This window comes from Wolffia australiana, chromosome 13 (genome assembly GCF_029677425.1).
Source record: "Wolffia australiana isolate 7733 chromosome 13, ASM2967742v1".
In the NCBI taxonomy this organism is placed as follows: domain Eukaryota; kingdom Viridiplantae; phylum Streptophyta; class Magnoliopsida; order Alismatales; family Araceae; genus Wolffia; species Wolffia australiana.
This window is the reverse complement of record NC_135847.1, coordinates 8,239,962-8,262,018: the sequence shown is the minus strand read 5'-3', so window position 1 is coordinate 8,262,018 and position 22,057 is coordinate 8,239,962. Positions and strand designations below refer to the sequence as shown.

Genomic DNA, 22,057 nt, shown 5'->3' with positions numbered 1-22,057 from the left:
CCAGATCATAGACTGTTGGGCGCACACACTCGCGAAAGCGTACTTGGACGTGAACGAACGCAGAAGATGTCGAGGATGATCCCAAGACGGTACGAGGAAAAACACCGAGGCGTAGTCGTTAGCCTCGTCACGTCCCCGCGTCGTCACCGTCAAGAGAGCACGAACTCCAAGAGTGAGAAAGAGGGAAGGATGAAGATACTTCTAGTTCAAATGAACTTTCAAGAAACTCTACTCAACTCAAAGGGAGAAAAGAAGAATACATCAATGGATGTTGGGGTGAAGAAAACAAGGGAAATGGGGGGCCTTTTATAGGCACAACTCAAGGCCTAAATGTCCCCCTAAAAACTAGGCACGATCCTATTCTCATGAATGTGCTAGGTCATCGTACATTATAAGATGTACCAAGTCAACCCCCCGATCCTGAATTATAGGGATGGGGGATTTGACATTTTCTACATATACAATCAAAGAGAAATTGATTAGTGACAAAAGACATGTAAATATTTGCGTTGACCTTCGATATCAAGCTTCGATCACATGTAAATCAGCTTAAAATAATATTTTCTTAAAGACAGAACTTAATTTCAGTTAACCTGCATTCAAAAGAGATATTTGCAGATAAATGCAACGCGTAGGAGAAGCCCACTATATTTCGGACCTCAATTTTTACGCGTAGCCTTACCCTTGTAGTTATTTATTTTATTCTTAAAAACAAAGGGATGTACGTTATTTTATTATGGAATGTAACGTGCCCCCATCCGGCCAAGAGGGCGACAGGGCTGACTTTGTTTTTTAAAACAAAAAAGCGTACTGGCAGCAAAACGTTTCAGATATGGTACATTGTCGAGAATAAGATGATCGATAAGAAAGAAATATATTGTGAGAGCAACTCAAAATATGTGGAGAAAAACTCAAAATCTGGAAGTCAAGAATGCTTAAAGAAGAGGCACCTTCATATTGTTTGCTCCTAATGTTGTTGCAGATTTCTTTCACTCTAAAATAAGTCCAACTCCATTAGGTTATTTGGGAACTTTATAGCCGTGACGGTTGTTGATATACTAGAAGGCGCTAAAATGCCTCCTTGAAACCTGCCCTCGAATCTTTATCGATGATTTCAAGGTTTGAGCAAACATTGCGTACGAGTGGTCAAACAAAGCGAGATCAGGAAAATAACTAATATATCCTCGTCACTTTTGTGCATCTTCCATTTTGATCTGCCTTCTCGATAGTTTCTCAACGCGGCTCTCTCAAGCCATGCAGTCTTACTCGACGCATATTCTTAAAGACCACACTCAGGACAATTCTCTCTTACTTTGCTCATTAATACTGCCACGAAATGAAGACGTTAGATGTTTTTCAATAGCATTTTTACCTTCTTAGATGTTAGCTATTCAGTGCCCTCTCTTAACTCGTTATCGGCTAAGAATGAGTTCGACGTCCTCTGGGGTGCAAGACGATACTAGTGTTCTACGAGCATTGAGCATACAGGCGGGATAGTCGCCAGTTATTGGGCGGACACAGAGACGAGGGAGAACATGGCGGACTGACAATGACCGTGGCGAACAAGCCCACCTCAGCAGATGGCTCCCAGGGGGACGGTTCTAAGGCAGTGGTTGAGAAGAGGGGCCAGGTCGCCGGGCACGGTCACAAGTGGGCCGAGGAACCAGCGCTGGTTCGCAAGGCAGAGGCAGTGCCCAGTCTGCCGGTCCGTGAGCCTTCCAATTACGATGCAGCAGCCGTTAAGCGGCGGAGGTAGCCCGCGTTTGAGACGGGTCAGAACTGGGCCGCACAAGTCCAGCCTGAAGGGCAAGATCGGGCAGAACGTAGGCGGCGGCGGAGATGGCGGTGGCGGGGGAGATGACGGCGGCGGAGGTGGCGGCGGTGGCGGGGGAGATGGCGGTGGCGGCGAACGACGGATGGGGCGGGGGAAGGGGCCGATGGGGAAGAAAAATCTTGACCCCTGTGCTCACGCTGTGTTGGGGAGGAGAAGAGACAAAACGAGCCAAAGGCCCACGACTCCACCCTTGAAGGCCATGGCAGCTTCCTAAAGAAGGGATAGTACTTTATAGAAGGATGAAGGTTGTGTTGTGCAAAGTCGTCGTATTAAGACTGCCGTGCGGATCACTTCCAAGTTCGAAGTCCGCGCTCTTGGGGAGTTTGGGAGCTGGTGGAAGTGAGTTTTCGCATTTAAGGAGGTGGGATTGCTGCGGGTTCCAGCTTCGACACTAACCTAAGCCGTAAGGGTTTTGACTCGTGGTACCTCGATTTTTCAAAGATTCAGCGGACCACGTCGGTGTGTTTATTTTATCTTTTAAAATATCAAGTAATGGATTATTTATCGCCCGCGTGAGTTCCATCCTAAGCGGGATACGCGTTAAAGAGGCTTCTTAATTGATAATTCTCCGAATGATCACAACTGGTGGGATATTTTGAAGATTACTCAAGAAGAGTAGGGAAATAGAAGAAGAAGAACAGAGATAGAAGAGAAGAAGAGATCGCACAGGCCAGAAGAGACAATAGGCAAGATCGTGTTTTTTCTCATTAGAAAGACTAGTGGGGCCCGCTCGCAATGCTCGCGCAAGGTAGAGAGATGAATATGAAAAGCAGGGCTGGTTATAGTTTAACAGGGCAAGTTTGGGATGTAGAAGCAAAATTGTTTTGGCGAATAAAATTTGTGGTGCTGATGTGATATCTAGTGCAGTGGATGCTGATGAGAAATGGCATTGGCAGGCCGTGCTGAGCGAAATTTTTTAGACCCCAGTAGAGGCTATGGGGAAGATGCCGCAATGAAAGAGAAGTCCCTCAGCCTGACGTTCCACCTGGAAGGAATGAAATAGTAAGTAATTATGTGGCTTGAGTTGGGCAAAAATTGATGATTTTCCACTGGGAGCAAGACATGTTTGAAAGAAGCGACCGGAGAACGGGGTAAATTTTGACTTGTTTTTGGCTCGATGTTTAATTGTAAATTTTGCCCTGATTTCGACAGTGAAGAGCGGGCTGACATAGCTGAGTAGGCTGAGTCGGGGGAAGTAATGATTTTCGGGAGGTAGAAGGGCAAGTGCACTGATTAATCAAAACAGTAGTATCAAATATCAGTGCAATATTGCGGGAGACAATTTAACAGTTGGAAGAAGACGTAATTCCCAATAAAGTGGTTAATTATGAGAGGAAATGAGTAAGATTCAACCTCCTCCTAGTGGTGCCCGCTTGCAAAGCTCGCATGGGGTATGACCATACAGTGGATAAATAACACAGCCGCAACAAAAATTGGTGCACTCCACAGCTATAATTCACATTTGAAATTGACATCAGAATTTCAGTGGAAGATTAAATCGTGTGTTGCAAAAAATCAACAATTGTAGGACATAAAATGCTCAATGTGATATAAACTTCAATAATAAACGGAACCCCGTGGAATGAAATTACCATTCGAATGGGAGAAAACATGCCACGTCTGAGCAGGCCTCACGTCGTGCAGAGTGGATTAAATGTGTAGTTCTGATAAGTTGTTGTGGCTTATTGATCGTGCAATACGTATGGGAAAGTTGCAGACACTGCGAGAGAGTAATTGTAGAAACTCAGTGATAATCAAAGTTAGGCGACATTAGTTGAATGGACCGAACTTACCTGGCTATTGTAGTAGCCTTCGATATTTTGCACTGATGACCTTCTCCATAATTACCCGATTGCTATCAGAAGTGAAAAATATCACGGCGATAAGTAGTAAAATATTATGTATCGTAATGTTAGTAATTTACATCTTATCTATCATCTATTGGGTCTGCTTGTAGCCAGTTAGAGTTAGTAATAGTTAGGTGACATTAGATGAATGGGTCGACCTTACCTTGCTATTGTCGTAGCGTACGATATTCCGCACCGATGGGCTTCTCGATAATTATCCGATTGCTTCATAAGAAAAACAATTCACGGTGAGAAGTAGTAAAATGCTATGTATTGTAGTGTGAGCAAATCAAGATTTATTTATCACCTCTTGGGTCTGCTTGTTGCTTTGGTTGCAGGTTGGGGAGGAGGAAACCATGCCGTAGCCCCGTGTCACCTGAAGGATCCATTTATGGGGCGTTGAGATTGTGATAGCAATGCAAATATGTTGTGGAGGGCAAGTTCGAGAGTGTACCGGAGAGTGTAACGGAGTATGGAGATGCTCATCGCCTTTGTCGTGCTCGCAACGTCGACTTTTGGAAAATCTCCGTGTAAACAACATTGGTCACGTGCGATCGATTTTTCCCACCATCGCAGAACACGATTCCTGTTGGACCGAGTCTTGTTCTTGAGAGGGCGACGTAGAGCTGGCCATGAGTGAAAAGCGGGTTTTGTAGATATATCCCAATAGTGTCAAGAGTTTGGCCTTGGGATTTATTATTCGTCATTGTGAAGGCCAGCCGAATTGGGAATTGAAGGCGCTTGAATCGAAAGGGAAGCTTTGATTGAGATGGGTAGAGCGACATCCGTGGTAGGAGGTGGACTTGACCATAGAAATTTCCTTGACTGATGATACTGACTTGCACCATTGTTGGAAAGAAGCTAACAACTCTTAGCCTAGTCCCGTTGCAAAAGCCTTGTAATGTGTTCAAGTTTCGGATGAGGATTATTATGCACCCAATCTTAAGACGGAGCCTGTGCAGCGGCATAGTTGCATCATCAATTGTGTTCAGAAACTCAATCGGGTACAGGGATTCGTTGTGGACTTCGCCGGGGGGGATTGCATCGGAGCTTAAGTATTCCATTGTCTCACCGGGGAAGACGTCTAGTACCATGTTGTTGACCTCAACGACATCATCATTCAGCGGGGTTAAGATCATTTTCGTCAACAGCTGAGTTTCATCATCATCGAAGGAACCATAAACTTGGGAAATGAGATCTGTTAGGGAGGATACGCGGCGTATCTCATTTGGAAGACAGACATCTGTGCCAGCCCGTCCTTCTCCAACAGCAAGTAAGAACTCGCTCCATGCTCGTTGGTCTGGCGAAACACGGACATTTGTTTTGAGACGGAAAACAGAGCAATGTCGCCATATCTCACTTCGGTTAAGGGCTGAATTGATGATCATTGCGCGGGAGCCTCTCTGTATTACTGGAAGCATCTGTCTGAAGTCACCTCCCATCACAACAACTTTGCCGCCGAAAGGAACATTTTCCAAATATGGGTTGGTAGTCTTCATCACATCGCGAATACTTCGATCGAGAGTCTCAAAGACATGGCGGTGCATCATTGGTGCTTCGTCAACAATTATAATACTTGCCGCTTGAATTTGGAGGCCGATCATCGAATCAGGTGAAAATCCACATGTTGAGACGTGAGTTACAAGAATAGGAATCTTGAATGTGGAGTGTAAGGTTCGCCCGCTTTCAAGGAGGAGCGCGGCAATACCACTTGTTGCAGTTGACAATGCTGACAGGCGAGAGGCCTTTATCTTTGCAAGAATTGCCGAGTAGAGGAACGTCTTACCAGATCCACCAGGCCCATCGACATGGAAGACATTACCCATAGTAGCATGTTGTGGAAATTCCAATGCTTCAAATACAGCATCGTAAAGTTGTCTCTGCTCTTCATTCAGCATGCTTTGTAGGTGTTCTGCGGCGAGGATTGCATTCTCGATGTTGTATCTATGTATTGCCCTGTTGGTGACATGTACTGACTGGTCTTCGACTATTCGGGGTAACCCTTGGAATGACGCGAGCGAAGATCCATTGTGATAGAGGATTGAATTGATTAGGATCAGTACTTTTTTTTGTAGATGATGTGGGTCTTGTGATTGGCTGGTTAAACGTAGGTCATCCGACATAGCATCAAGGTGTTTCTGGAGAAGCATAAGAGGGTTGGAGATTTCACAGCAGAGCAACATCATCGCATAGAGCTCGCGAACTTGACAGGGAGAAGCGACACCTGCTGCCAAAGACAGATCATTGTCACACTCTACATCAGAGTGGAGTAGGCCGCGAGCAGCTGCAGCACCCTGATATGTGTCATAGAGAACACCAGCAACGGTCCTTAGATTGTCAAAACAGGTAGCTCCTGGAACATGATGAAGCATGAATCGGAGGTAGTATCGTGTAGTGTCGCGAGGACAAACAAAGTGGGCCCTTCCAATGCACTGTTGTCGTTGACGTCGTGTCCAACGTCGGGTGGAATCGTTCCACGTATAGTATGAGGGGAAGTCACAGTACAACATATGTTTGGCTTGAATATCGTCCGGATGCTCCCTGTTGTAACTCATCCACTCTGTGAGTGGCGTGCGATCCGACCTACCCATGACTTCACCAATTGTTTCTCCTTCTGCGTATACAACGGTTTGCATATTCTCATCGTGAACTTGTAGGGCAAAAACTGTTGGGCACATTTTTTGTAGGCTGAACTCGCAAATTCGCAAGAATGCCTTTGATGCAGATATGTATCACGCGTCCAGATATTCTTGGGCTTCGTCGTGCTGAGTATAGGGAGTGGTACTACAAGTGCCGAGGTTTGTAGCAGAAACTCTTGCCTGAATGCGATCGTGGCCCTTGTACACATACTTGTACTGGTACTTCACTGACTGAACGGAAGAGCAAATTTCCACGTTAATGTGACAGTTAAATGCCTTGCACAAATATTTATTGTATGGAACAATCCAACGGTTGTCAATGACATGGGAACCCTTTTGGATGAATTGCCCGTTGTTACGACGTCGGTAGAGAGGGTACCCATCATTGTTGACTTGCGTGGAGTCTATGAACTCTTTTTGGAACTTCTTAGAGCACTTACCTTCCTTCATACACGGGGATCTTGGGTTTTCAGAACCGTAGGGGCCATGGATCATGTGCGTGGTGACATAGTCAAATAAATCTTTGTCGCTGGGATCAGGAATTTCAGCGCACACTGTCTTGTCAATGTCCTCTGGGGTTTTCGGCTTGTGGGGAGTATCCAGTACCAATAACATGTGAGCGTGTGGGAGACCACGTTTTTGGAATTCAACGACGTACACATGTCCATTTACTTTGCCTAATACTTCCTTCTCGATTAACAAATGGAGAAGCTCCTTTAGTTTCAAGCGGAAAACGCGACAACAAATATCAAATCGATCATGTGACTTCTGGCCAGGGAGCAGAGCTTGTGTGATTTATGGCCATTTTGGATTGCAAGTCATTGTGATAAATAAATCAGGCTTTCCCATCTTTCGTACAATGGCCATAGCATCCTAGTACAACCCTTGCGTGTAGCGTGGTCCGCCAGTAAATGTAGGTAGGAGTATGATCATCCGTCCCGCAGGCATATCAACATTCTCCAAGGCTACTTGATCAACTAATCCTCGATAGAGGCATCCATGCAATGTTGTCTGGTTGCAACGAACCCAATGTAATCGTGATTCTTCAACTTTAGCGTAAGCGTCCACGACATATTCCTCGAAAAGCCTGCCGGAGAGATGAAGCACTCTTGATGTGTCACGAACCATGAAGTGGTAGGTGTAAAATTGTTTCATTGTTACTTGGGAGTTTTCCTTCAGCTGGGTGCTCCATCTTGGACTACCATAAGGAAATAGCAGCACAAAGTGGAGTGGGTCGTAATATCCGTGTAGCTGATTAACAAATTGCAGTCCTCCACCACGCTTGCGAAGAACAATGCTACGCCTACTGTCTCCTTCATTTCCATCCCCAATCATAAGAACAGCGATCTCAGAGCCTGTGGGTTGAGCATAACGTCTGTCAGCAATGGAAGGCTCTCCAACCCGTAACTCGAACTCTTGCGTGGATGCGGTGAGTAGTGTTTCTTCATTGTTAGCTTGGAATTGATGAACAAATGGGTTGGACACATTCAGGCAGTAGTGGATCTTTTCTAAGATGGTGCGATGTAAGTCAGGGAAGATTGAGTTTCGTCGCTCTATCTGATAGTCTGTGTCATAAATGTAGATTTGAGCAAACGAAGAAGAATGACCGAGGAGGGGCAGCAAAGCTTTTGAGATCTGATGATAAACAACACCTTGGATTCGAAAAGTGTACACACCGGCGGAATTGTCGGCCAGGTTACGATCAAATTTGCACCGCTTGATGTGAAACTGAATGCTGAATTGTAAGCTCGAATAAAATTGTGAAAGTGCTTGGACTCATCGGTCGTGCCCTCAAGCAGCTCAAGTAGCAATGGAGGCGGGTTGGGGAATGTTGGCAAGTTGATTTTACCATCCCTGCAACATAAGTAGAAGATGGGGTTTTGCTGACTGGAACTGGGTTTGCGTTCATCTATCCAAAACTTTGACTGGCACGAAGCACATGATGCATTCATGGTACCGAGAAAATTGGCTTGAACATTTTTCACATCGCGCGTAGCTGAGAGGAGTGTGGGCACAGTTGTCGATCCCGTGGATCGACGATATGTAAGTCTTTCAGCCCGACGGTTGCTCCTCATAACGGGGGTGTTCATATTATTGTCTTCGGAAGGAGAACCTACTAATAGCATTGAAGATCAGAACGGAGGATAGAGTACTGAATGGAATTGCTGATTATTGGAAGATTTTTCAAAGAGGTACCTATTAATAATTTTCAAGATCAAAAAATAAGTGTCTTCTAAATAGGATCTATGTGAATAAAACAGGATCAGTGTAAAGAAAGTTGTATGGACGACACGAAGAGTGGTACTTAGTTACACTCCTACGTCCACCAAAAGAGGAGGAGAAATTGTTAGACGGCAAGGTGGAATTAGTTTGGTTTGTGAGGGAGTTAAGTCAAAGAGAAACTTATTTCTCCAATAACTGAAAATTAAACTGAAGTCTTTATGATCGGTGGCTCACTCAGAAAGGTAACGTGCTACCGGCCCTGATTGTGAGTCAATAGTCTAGTATACAACGTACATGTGTATATTGGTTTATTGAAGAATTGGTGGGTTCTTCACCAAATAATATCGCCGAATAATGTCACCAAATTTTCCGGGTGTCGGACACTGTAATTGGTCGGGACAGTAATCCAGTGTACAACGTACACTTGTTATACCTCTCTATAAAAGAAAGATAAATTGATCGATTGTTCTCCTCGGAGAAAAATCCAACGCGGTCAGTCCCTCTGTCCATTCATTTATCCGTACGAAGTGTGACTTCATTTCAAATGAAATGAACGCCGTCACTCGTTGCCAGGTCGCCCGTGGTCTCCACGCGCCAAGTCTACCTCTATTCCCACCCACCGTCGTTTCCAGTCTACGTAGACAATTCCTCTCTTGTCAGATCTCCAGCCATGCGCAAACCGCATCGAGCTTCGATCAGTCTATCTCGCTATCTCTCTGTCCATTCAATTATCCATACATCTATTCAACATTGGATCAATATATCTATCTCTATTACTATGAAGGAAAGATAAATTGATCGTTTGTTCTCCTTGGAGAAAAACCCAACGTCGTGAGTCGTTGGCAGCTGGCCCGTGGTCTACACGCGCCTAGGCTACCAATATTCCCGCCGACCATCTGTTGTAATCTACGTAGAACATTCCTCTCTGGTCAGATCTCTGGCTGTTCCCAAACTACGGCGAGCTTCGATCAACGTAATCTTCACCTACAATCGATCTTCTTCTTCGAAATACAACTCTAATAACCAAAGAATAACTATAGCGATTCTCGATTAATAAGCAGATAATGGAAGGGAAGTTTTCAGCGATGGTCACCTCGACTTCCATGTCGGGCTCGATCGCGATCAACAATATCGGTTTGACAATCTCCGGTGAGCTATCCAGATCGATCACGCGCGTATGAACCTGGAGGTCGAACTAATCGCAGGTGTTCGTCCCTGCAAATGAGTGATTTCTAATCACAGTTGTGGAAAATAGTAATTTGGATTAAAAGAGTTCAGAAGAAGGCGATCGAACCTTCGCCGCTGGCGGATTACCTGGTGGTGATGTTGATACCCGCATTGTAAAATTCGCCCCACGTTCGAAAAACATCATGAATAAGAGGGAGAAAAAGAAAGAGAAAGAAGAGTCGCGAAAACATAAGAATCGCATAGAAAGAAAGAGACACTCTGGGTGAATCGCAAAACATAAGAAACCTTGCGCTAGCGAGGATCGAACGTTCCGGAAATATGGCGTGCGGAAAAATCGAAAGATATGAAAAACTTGCATTCCAAAAATCAATTCGCGTTATAAAAATTCACCAAAAATTTAATCGGCGAAGCTGCTTAATCGGCGAAGAGAAATACATTTCCACCAAAAAGTTATGGCAGAAGGAATGACGGAGAGCGAAAGATCGAAATAAGGCGATAAGGCAATAATAAGGCAATAAGGCAAATAAGGTGATATGGCAAATAAGGCAGTAAGGCAAACAATATCCAAGATATATAAGGTGATAAGGCAAATAAGGCAGTAAGGCAAACAATATCCAAGATATAAAATACCTTTCACGTTTTAGGAACGCGGCTGGGTGCTGGAGAAAGGGGCTGAGAGAGCTGGTGGGAGCTGGAGAACGGGGCTGAGAGCTGGAGAATTCACGTTCTAAATATTCGAAAGAATGCAAGGATTTTAAGAATCGAAAGAACGTAAGAATCAAAAGAATCGCAAAAATGGTACCGCGAGGAGGCGGCGTATCTGGTTAACCTGCGAAGCGAAATACAGTTCCACCAAAAGTTTATGGTGGAAGGAATGATTCTTAAGTTAACCCCGCCGCGTCCATCTAATAAAATATTTCGGCCTATTGGAGAGGAAAATTATTTTATAAATTACATTTTCGATCCAAACTTTATATTTTTAAGGTATAATCGGGAGTTCATCAAGAGAACTTCGAGCAATATTTGTCGACACTTCCTGTTCAAAGAGATCGGGACAAAATTTAAATAAATGAAGATATAGATAAACAAATAGAGAAAGAGAGAGATTTGATAAACCCATGAAATCATGAATACATTAGGATAAAAAATCCAATGTCAGTAGAGAAAGTATGCCATCAAATCCAATAACGATGAAGAGTGAGAGAGATGCGATAAACCCATGAAATCATAAAATACCTTTCACGTTTTAGGAACGCGCCTGGGAGCTGGAAAACGGGGCTTAGAGCGCGGCTGGGAGCTGGAGAAGGGGTCTGAGAGCTGGAGAACGGGGCTGGGAGCTGGAGAACGGGTCTGAGAGCTGGAGAGCGGGGCTGGGAGCTTGAGAACGGGTCTGAGAGCTGGAGAACGGTGCTGGGAGCTGGAGGAAACGCGGTTGGGAGGTGACGAAATCGAAGTGGAGAAATCGAGCTGGAGAAGGGGTCGAAGTCGTAGGGCAGTCTAGTCTCTCTCCTCTCTCTCAGTCTCTCTCTCTCTTCTCTCTCCAACCCTTCCTGGCCAATCAAAGGCCAGAAGGGTACACGTTTTCCTTTTATAGTAATAGAGATTAGCAACTCTAAGAACGCGAGGTACCTCTGTACCGGGATCGAGTCTTGAATGAGATTCGAAACAGAGAGAATGAGAGAGGAGAAGGAGAGAGATGGAAGAAGAGTAGACAATGCAAGAGACGGAATTAGATCGTGTATTTCCCCAAAATTAAACACCGTCTGTTGGTTGTATTTATATGATATTATAACTAATAGTTCTAATGGCCGTTGTAACAGAATATCTAACGGCTATATTCTGTTTCGCCTTAGCCGTTGGATCGATCCTAGCCGTTATAACTCAATATAACGGCTAGCTTTAGTTTAATCCTATCCGCTAGATTAACCTACCTATGTTTAATCCTAGCGCTATATTTTCCTATATTGAATCCTAGCAGCTATCCCATATCGGGTATTATATAACTCCGGTTTTTACTACGCTACTCTTATTGAGGCCTATGTCGCTGACGTGTCGTTGACCGTCGTCAGGTCGTCCTGAGGTTCCCCGCTGTCGCCGAGTTTCTCAATTCCTCTTTCAGCAACACATTTGTTTGTATTTATACACTATAGATAAGTAGTAAACGGTTAGAAAAGAGAAGTTACAGATCGGGATCTGTAACTTCTCTTTTCAGATTTAATTTTCACCTTTGTTCTGTAACGGTTAGATTATCCTATCTAGATTTAATTCTGTCCACTAGATTTCTCTTTACTATATTTAATCCTAACTAGATTTAATCATAGTCTTCTATGTTTTCCTATATTCAATCCTGAATCTCTATTTCTCATAACGAGTATAGATACATATCCGTTTCTTACTACTCATAACGAGTATAGATTCTATGCGTCGATGGACATGGTGGGTAAGTGGAAATTTTCTTCGTATGCCATTTTCATATTTTCGTACTAACTGGCCCACACGCTTCAAGTAGATTTGATGAGGCTTTGTCATTGGTGGAGTCGCGTAAACGATGGGATCGAGTCAAACGGCTGATGGCCTATTTCCCAGACTATATGTGCAACATCTTAAAGTATTTTATGAAGCCATTCGATTTGTAGATTAGAAGAAAACAACCAAGCGCGCCTTAGCGCTTCGCAGATCCGCTCTCATCTCTCTCTCGCCTATTGTCCTTCGTCTCTTAACTTTCGTCTGTCTCAATTTCTCTCTTGCTCTTCAGATTTCCACCATCTTTCATCTGCATATCTCCTTATCTTAACTCTCTCGTGTCTCAACCGTTATCTCTATTGCTTTGTAACTCTTTCTCCGCATCTCACCTCTGTATATCGTGTTTCCCTATCTATCATTATATTTGTCTCTCGTTTCTTTCCCCATAAACGCCAAATAAAGGCCAAACAAGTCAGTGAACTCGCAGTCGTGCCACAACTAACACTAATACGACCTTATTATGCTTCTAATACGTGCCTCGTTACCCTATAAGTTGGCGATAAAGTGGTCTAAATATGAGCCAAAGTCTGTGCAAGCACCGGGCTACACATGTCGGCTTTGCATGCGGGGGCATCAACCAAAACTGCACATTCCCTTAGATCGAACAATAAAAACAAAAAATGGAAGGGATGATGGGACTAGACATGGGTGTTCTGTTCTCCTTGTGCAAATTTGTGTGAATTGTTTGTTCTGTTCGGCTATCAGAACAGAACAAAAACGAATTCGCACAGAACATCGTACAGACCCGTGTGTGGTTCGGATTGTGCGAATTTTTAGACATGTTTTTTTTTGTTTGTTGATTCTTCTTTCCTACTCTGCTGCCTGGTATTGCAAAAGTCGAATGAATTTGCTCATGCTCGATTTGTCCCAGAACCAATTAGTGGTTTCTTGATTGTTCTGTTGGTTGCTTCTTTTGACTTTTCTAGTCGGAAATTCTGTCGGAATCGAACCAGTTCTTGATCATTTTTTCCGTCTTAATTCTTCAGTTTTTTCTGTTGATTCTTCTTTCCAATTGTGCTGTGTTATCTTGCAAAACTTGAATGAATGTGTTGGAATCGAGCTGGTCCATGTTTTCTGGTGATTCTACTCTTGATTTTTCCGTCAAAATTTTGTTGGAATGGAACCAGTTCTTAATTGTTTTCATCTTAGTTCTTTCCAACTGTGTGGCTTGATCTTGCAAAACGTGTGAATATGTTGGAATAGACCAATCCATGATTTCTTCAACTGGTTTGTTCTTACTACGTCAAAACAGGGCATTCCCGATGCCATAGCGAGGCAGGAGAATCTGCAAGAATTACGCCTCTCTTCCAATCTTCTGACATCGCTTCCCGATTCCATTGGACTGCTGGTCAATCTCAAGATCCTGCACTTTGCCGGGAACAAGCTCAGATCTCTCCTTGAAACCATCTCCCCCTGCGGTTTAATCCTTTTGCTCTAGTTTTAGCATTGTTTGTCCATGATGTCAAAAAATCGTCATCGTTATCTAGAATCCGTCACCCCTAGGATAGTGCAATTTTTGTTCGGATTGTTCGAATTTGTGCAAATTTTGCAACGAGTGTGGATTTTGTTCGAATTGTGCACATTTTTTTCGGATTGTGCGAATTGTTCGAACATCTGTTCTTATTTTTGCCCACAAAGGGAGCAGAACAACGAACAGGGCCCTGTGCGGTTCCTTTGTGAAAATTTTATGTTTGTTTTAAACGAACAGAACATAACAACCATGTCTAGATGGGACTAGACTTCATTTTATGTCCAAATTTGAGCTGGGACTAAATTAGTTTGTGGGCTTGGGAGCAACTCTCACAAACTCACTTAGATATGACATACACCATACACAACAGAAAATTAAAAAATAACCCTTGTTTTTTTAATAATTAGGTACAAATTTATAGATCTGTATTCTAACAGACAAAATAGTGATAATTTACATAGTAGAAAAGTCCACATTACTAACGTACCCTCCTTAATGTTGACTTTTGACACCCAGATGATCTCTAAACTTCTCAAATCCTCCTGAGAAAAAGTCTCGGCGAACCCATCTGATTTTACTTCTTAATCAAGAGATGAGCAATAATGGATGTAATATAATGATGCTTAATATCTATGCACTTGATTCTCGCCCATAAAATTATTAATATGCTATCACATATCAATCCACACCAAGATGTCTCAAAATCCTTTTGGGCCATATTCCATGTTGACGTGCACTTGTGGCAGCCACCTACTCACCTTCCAAAGAAGACAATGCAACTGTCTCCTACCTCTTTCAACTCCATTAAACAGCTCTTGGATCTATGAGAAAAACATATCCACTTTACTCTTTCCTTCGTCTCTTTGTCCTGCTCAATCTCTATCTCCATTAAACTGCAGATTCAATGATTTGTTATATAATAATCCATATTATCTTGTTCCCCATATATATCACATAATTATTTTTACTGCTTCAAATGACGACTAAAAGGACAGGTTATGAATCTTGACACCAAATTCACCGTTAGCATAATATCTAGTTTTCTATTTTTCGATTACATTAGGCTATCCACCATGCTTCTATAGAATTGCTTATTCACCATAGTGACAAATTATTCAAAGTCAACTTTTCATTTGAACTCATAGGAGCAATGGATGGCTTGCATGATATCATATTAATTTTTTTTACATTTATGTCGCATACCTTTCTTTCTTGAGAAATAAATATTCCCTTTTCACCTTGAAATATTTGAATACCGAGAAACTGATGACATAAACCAAGATCGGTCAACTCAAATTCAGACATCATTAAGTTCTTGAATTCTTGAACAAGAGAACCATAAGATCCAATATAAATCATATCATCCACATAAATACTCATTTTCATAACATCACATTTGCTCCACCTGATGTATAATGTATGTTCATTTTAACTTCTCTGAAAACCTACTTTATCAAAAAGGAATATAGTCTTCCATACCATGCTCTTGAGCGTACTTAAAACCATATAAAGTTTTATTCAGTTCTTGGACTTTGACCTCGTTTCGGTTAACCCCAAATCCTTCAGGTTATGCAACATAAACATCTTCATTTTATATACCATTCTAGAAAGCAGATTTGACATCAAACTAATAGCTTGCACGTTTTTTGAGCTGCTATGGCTGACAAAATTCTTACTATTTTCAGTATTTCAACATGTGAAAACATTTCAAACAGTCATTTCCATAAATTTGTGCATAACTTTTGGCTACAAACGTTACCCTATACCTCTGTGCACTACCATCTTCTGTGTGATTGATTTTGCACAGCCATTTTACTCCAATAGGTTTGAGTGAAGATGGTAGATCCGCAAGCTCCCGTGTGTCATTTTATCAATACACTTGATTTCATTTTCACTTGCATGCTCCCACTCTATATTATTAAAGGATTCTTCAAAACATGCTGGCTCATCAAGTGACAAATGTGCAAAAATACCTGCTGCCTGTAATTCTCTTACTAACCTTGTGTTTCTCTTTGGTGATGAGCATTCCTCTTTAATCAATATTGATACAGAATATCTATTTTAATCAATATTCCTCTTTCAATTTCAGTCTGATTTCTGCTTTCCTTTTCCCCCCTTGACATATAGACTTTTCACACCAATCCCAGAAGCATCACTTGTAAAAAATGGCATTGCTTCTTATAAAACCTTTTTTTGACAAAAGGATTCTACAATCTGTTACATTCTATTTCAATATTATAACCAACAAAAATGATTTCTCTGTTTCATTCCCAACTTGCCACGTTCACTTTGATCAATGCATCCAATTAATCTTAAATAACCGACAATTGGTTTTTTATCACACCACACTTCCTAGGGCATCATATCACTTGATATAATTCCAGATAAATATTCTGAATGTATGCTGAACCAGCTACTTCTTCAGCCCAAATTTTAGTTGACAGATCTTTTTCATGCATCCTGATCGTGGCAGCCTCAACAAGTGTTATATTTTTCCTCTCAGCTACTTCGTTCTGATGAGGAGTCTCACTCACAACCAGCCATCTTCAAATGCAAATTTTTCTGCAATAGTTCTCCAATGGCCTTGAAAGAAACTCTCCTCCTCTATATGAACTTATAATTTTCAAGGGATGTCCCCAAATATTTTGAACCATAGCTCTGAATTTTATAAATTACTGAAATGCATCTGGTTTATCTTTAAAAAATAAACCCCATCACATTCTTGAGTAATCAACAACTAATAATAAGAAATGCTTACCTCCACTCAAATATAATGTTTTCCTAGGTCTACATACATTTGCACGAATGAATTCCAAAGGTGCTCTTCCTCTCCATGGATGCCCATTTGAAAAATGCATCTTCTTTTTCTTTCCATGAATGCAACCCTTAGAAATACCATTTTAATCAGAAATATATGGTAGGCCATATAAAGCTTCTGTTTACTCAAAAACTTGAGTGCATTAAAATGCAAATGACTAAAATTCCCATGTCATAAACATGTAACATTCATCTTTTATAAATCATTGGATGATGCAAAAAGTCTTCCATGTTCTCAAGAAACATCTTCTTGCGAATACCTGTAATATACATGGATGGCTTCTCCTTCCTATAGTCTTTGATCTTCTCAATTAGACAAATCAATATTTGCCTCAAATGCTTATCCAATTTATTTCACCTTTGTCCTGTTCCTTCGGTTTTCATGAGTAGTGAAATAACTCATCAGATCATCATGAGTATATCTTTTGATTCTTTTGATTACATCATGAGTCTATCATAATCATTTGATTCTTGAATTGCGATACCAACATGATCAAACTTTGTAGGCAGACTTCGTAGGAACTTCTCCACTATTTTCTTTTCTAAAATATATTTTCCATATCTGATCATTTGATTTGCAGTCACAAAAACTCTGGTAAAATATTCTGGGACAGATTTTTCAAAATTCTTACAAAACGATTCAAACTCTCCTCTCAATGTATGTAATCATACCCTTCCCACCTTATAACCTCCATGAAACTTTTTGTTCAAAATACACCAAGCCTGATGTGCGGTAGTTGCCTCTGAAAAATTTTCAAACAAATTTTCAGTAACTGATATTTGAATAATAAACAAAGCCTTGGCATATTTTCTATTAAAATCTCTAAGTTCAGTTTGCTTTGTTTCATCAGCACAAAACCATTTTCAACAATTCACAATTAATCTTGACTTCTGAATATATACTTCATCTTATCAGTCCATAGAATGCTTTTATAGATACAAATGAGTTTTAGTAATAATATAACGTTCACAGGGTGATTTCTCAGCCATTGAGAATAAAATATAGATCAAAACAAACAAAAGTCAACTCAACTTTATCTTACTGTTGTTATAAATCCGCAGGCTAAACCTTCAGAGCTTTTCTCTCATTCATCTTCCACAACTCTTATGGAACACCATTTTGCTTCCACTATGATGAGGTTTGCGAAAAATTCTCACTCTCTCAGTTGGATATGAAACACACTATCCACAAGAGAAAATGAAAAATTAACCCTTATTTCTGTTTTCAAAGTAGGAACATTATATGGACTTCTATTTGAATGGACATAGTAACTGCACAGCAGTGATAGTTTACATAATAGAGAACTCACCATTAAACAATTAAACCCAATATTTTGAGCTTGTTACAAGTCTGAAATGAAAATATATCTTTTAAAAATATTATGTGTTGAACAAGGGATATAGAAATAAAATAATGCTTTGCAGATTTGAAATGAGTCTAAAGATACTATGGGTTATCACTCAAGTCAATGTCTCATAAAAGTGGGTATTCTCAGTTAATGATTAACTACCGTTATATTTTAGACTTATCGAGTATATTTTTCCAATGTGGAAGATTGTTCATGCCAAATGGAAGCTAGCAGCAGACTGGACAGCCTGTATACTATCCTGATATCAAGGACCTTACATACAAACCATGTAATTTAAATCGCTACAAGTGAGGATAGTAAAACAAAGATAAATAGGCTCCCGTGTGGAAACCAATTTCTTCAACATGCCTTATATTTTATATGTAGTTGTGTAGTATGGGTGTTGGTTCTTGCTAAATGGTAATCTCACATTAGATGAAACTGTACATATGTGATGTAAACATCCGATGACTATTAAGTGATCAAATCAGATCCTAATATTAAATATCTTTCACCAAGCCAAGGTATCACTTGTAGGTATTGTCATCATCATCAAATGAAACATCAATGTTCCCTGTGTATATTATGATGTGATTTTACAGTTTCAATTGGTATCAGTGCACATGTCAATTTTACTCATGATTCTAAGATATCACTTTTAAACTAAGATACTCATCAAAACCATCTACGTCTCATTTATTGTCTGTTTTTTCTCGACCAAAAGTAGAAATTTATTGCAATCTATTATTGAATATAAAGATTATTGATACCCCGATCAGCAGAATATCAGATCATTTTAATGATACTAAATGAATAGTCACAGATAATCATATATAAGTGAGTATGTTATTTATTATCGACAAATGCCCCAAGCCTCCGTATTGCGAGTCCCTAACAAATGAGATTAGGATTGCCTTTGGGCTTCCACTTAACCTGTTAAAAATGAAGACATGGATCGGAAGTGTTAGGAAATAACATCATTATAATAAACACTTCCCATTTACGTTTAGAAATTGACCTTCTTAGGAATACATCATCGACCCTTAGTTTATAAAGAGTTAGGAGCCACAAGGACTGTAGCCTAAATTTTCTGGGCATGATATTACGTGTGGAACATCATCCCATCACATTTTGTTCAAGCATCCTTCCTAACTAATGACATCCTTTCTATATTGTGTCAGCAAAACATTTGAAGTGTTTATTAATGAAAGGCTACCTATAGGTAAAAAAAAGTGGAGAATGGGAAATTATTAAATAAAGTATTATGCTACGTAAATAATATGGTCATATCCACAAATTTAGATCCATATTTTTATAAGATATGGAATGGAAGAATCAATTTCCGAGCAAAAAACTAATATTTCAGTTTTTTATCCATTCTATGGGATTTAAAATCCTAAAGAGAGAGAAAATGATTAAAACCTTTTAATTTATTTTCATCCAAAATTTATTCAATATGCAAAAAGATAAATATTTTTATATCTTTCAACGTACTTGGAGAGCTGATTTCAAAGAAAAATGGCCAGAAATGTGAAAATATGTTTCATTTTTCAGATATTTATTTCAAGACAAAAATAAGCTATAAATATAACTATGAGTTCTATATATTTTTTATATTTTTTGTTCAGTTTTTAAAGGCGGCAATCCATAAATGGGCTTTAAGGCTGTCAGCGACGGTGGTTGCTTTTTCGGAAACTTGGCAAGAGTATGGCATGGTAGAGTTAGCCAGACTTAACCCAAACTTAGTGAGACTTCAGTTGTGTGCCCCTGGTGAAGGGTATTACCCAGAGTAACCACAACCTAGCTTAAACATGGCAAAGGCTAGAGAAATGGAACTGGAGGGGATTCCACAAAGATAGACTAAACTTTATAACATGATTTGAACATGATTCACATGGAGAATAAATATGATGAAAAATTGGAAGGGTAAAGGGATATACATTGAAATGACATTTTATGTAGAGAATGTAGAAATAATATGTAATATTCAAAGAGATAACACATTTATCATGGAGAAATAAAATGATAAAATTAAACAAAAAGTAGAGGAACTTGATAGGGATGGTGGTAAAACATTCGATCAATGCTGCTAAATTATTGATACATGTGCCTTGAGCCGCCGATTTCTGTCACAATCTTGCATCTATCTACTTCATCCAAATCATACAGTACAATCCACATGAAATGGATAAGGCAATGATGGAATCTTCAAAATACTAAGTTTACAGTGGCAACACAACGAGAATATTTGAGAGAGAGCCTTGTTGTGCTGGTTAGTCACAGGTTTATTACATCAAGAATTAGGCAAAGATAGAGGACTGTATAATTTTTATAGTTGTAGTGTGATAAGATAATAAATGCATGGTTATTTGCATACATTTTAGATGATTTTGGGAGTATTATCTGGGAATTTATCATGCTCTTATTTGAATTAAATGAATATTTATGCACAAGCTATAAATTCTAATTTTTGCACATCATGGTTATTTTGTACTAAACTCCTTGGCTTCTTTGAAGTCAAACAGTTTGGTTACTAATGAATATTTTATAGTCCCAAATGTGCAGAAATTTACATGAATGAGAATATACAATTTATTAGTAGTTAGATTTTTTTTAAAAAAAGTGTAGTGGTTCTCAAAAGGGGCTTGAGAATAGCAAGAGGTGTCGTGGGCTTCAAATGAGAAGTCTGAAGGAGATGGGCCACAACCTGGCTGCCCATTTGGCTCTCAAGAACCTTACAAAGAAAGAAGCTAGAAATTACAATGGGAAGCTCTCAACCCATCGAGAAAAAAGAGGCAAAATGGCAAAAGAATAGAATAGAAAATGCCCAAAGGGGTATTTTTAGTAATAGTTCCAATGTATAAATACTATTTTTCTCCCTTCGTTCCCCTCATGCTGAGCATGCTCAAGCAAGTGGATGGCCAACATGACAAGACATATTTTAGAACCAGGTTGCTGAGCCTGCTTGATGTAAGTTTATTGAAGTTTTCACTCAATCTAAACTTTTCTTTGCAGTGAAAAATGCCTGATCCTCATGAAATATAAGGATCCAGACCCGGGAGGAAACAATGAGGGATTATTTAGCTTGCACTGAGGTTTTAGAAACAAAAATTAACATTTTCCCATCATTATCTATCCATTTCCTCTTTAAATTCATTACTTTCTCATTCTAAACATTCATTTTCCCTAATTTATCTATCTAGAATCCAGTATTTCTATCTCTAGACCTTCATAAATATCCATAGTTAATCCCTTAAAAATGTCATAAAAATCTACTTCATTTGCACCTTCAAATTCCCTCTGAAACACCTTCTACCATCTTCTTCATTTTATCTTTCTATCTCCTCATTTCGACATTTTGTCTCTCTAAAAGCTCGCCATACCTCTCTTTAGATCCTCCTACATTCTTCAATTCAAATTCCAAAAAAATAAGCTTGAGTTCTATTTTGAAGGGCAAAAAAAAATTAAGAATTTTGTTCCTACTCTACTGCTGTGTTCTGCCGCGTGGCGCATGGGTGACACAAGTCCTTTTCGGCCAGCCAGTCTGCGTGCTGGTAGTGCTTGCACCCACCGGGCTAAAGACAGCACTGTTTATGGCATAGCCAAATCAGCTAAGTCCGGATCCTATTGGGCCAAGCTCTAGTGGGCTGACCTAATAGGCTACCCAGAATGGGCTATATTGGGCCCGCCGACCAAGACCCAATCTGCCACGGCTCCACCTCCACTCTACTGTTCCATCGCTCTACCACCGACGATCGGCGGAACAGGTATTTTCTTCATTTTCTACATTCAAAAATCATAAGAAAATCAGAAAAATTCGAAAATCTGAAAAAATATTTTATGAATTTCAAATTCCAAAGAATACCAGGAAAAATCTGAAAAAAGTATTTAATCAATGTCCACTAATTTGAACATCTAAATAGATTCTAAAACATCTCCAACTCTCGTTTCTAATATTTCTATTGGCTTTTTCGCATACATTAAATTTCAGACAATACTAAAAGTAGTTATTTTTTATTTCTATTGTCTATTCAATTTAGGAAAATCAGTGTAAAATATTGTTACTATTTTACCTTGTAGTCATGCTTCACTTTAAATCTATACTACATGTGCACTTCTGGCCTCTGATTGGCTGACAAAAGAGTGAGAGAGAAGAGAGAGAGTGA

At 40.2% G+C, this 22,057-nt stretch overlaps 2 protein-coding genes and 2 long non-coding RNA genes across 4 annotated transcripts; all 4 read right to left on the bottom strand.

Annotated features, from left to right (window-relative positions):
* Positions 1 to 2,652: 2,652 nt before the first annotated feature.
* On the bottom strand, positions 2,653 to 3,642 carry LOC144711213 (uncharacterized). Its single transcript, XR_013583496.1, has 4 exons — positions 3,628 to 3,642; positions 3,427 to 3,554; positions 3,188 to 3,283; positions 2,653 to 2,819 (listed from the first exon to the last, which is right to left on the bottom strand). It is a non-coding gene; the product is annotated as an uncharacterized LOC144711213 (long non-coding RNA).
* Positions 3,643 to 4,050: 408 nt separating this feature from the next.
* LOC144710887 (uncharacterized) lies at positions 4,051 to 6,319 on the bottom strand. Its single transcript, XM_078584727.1, has one exon. The coding sequence runs from the start codon at positions 6,315 to 6,317 to the stop codon at positions 4,164 to 4,166; it is 2,154 nt and encodes a 717-aa protein (XP_078440853.1). The 5' UTR covers positions 6,318 to 6,319; the 3' UTR covers positions 4,051 to 4,163.
* A 94-nt stretch (positions 6,320 to 6,413) lies between these two features.
* LOC144710886 (uncharacterized) lies at positions 6,414 to 9,228 on the bottom strand. Its single transcript, XM_078584726.1, has 3 exons — positions 9,164 to 9,228; positions 7,347 to 8,055; positions 6,414 to 7,034 (listed from the first exon to the last, which is right to left on the bottom strand). Exons 1-3 carry the CDS (start codon positions 9,226 to 9,228, stop codon positions 6,414 to 6,416), a joined length of 1,395 nt encoding a protein of 464 aa, XP_078440852.1.
* Positions 9,229 to 10,289: 1,061 nt separating this feature from the next.
* LOC144711325 (uncharacterized) lies at positions 10,290 to 11,003 on the bottom strand. Its single transcript, XR_013583524.1, has 3 exons — positions 10,968 to 11,003; positions 10,534 to 10,767; positions 10,290 to 10,458 (listed from the first exon to the last, which is right to left on the bottom strand). It is a non-coding gene; the product is annotated as an uncharacterized LOC144711325 (long non-coding RNA).
* Between the last annotated feature and the right edge of the window lie 11,054 nt (positions 11,004 to 22,057).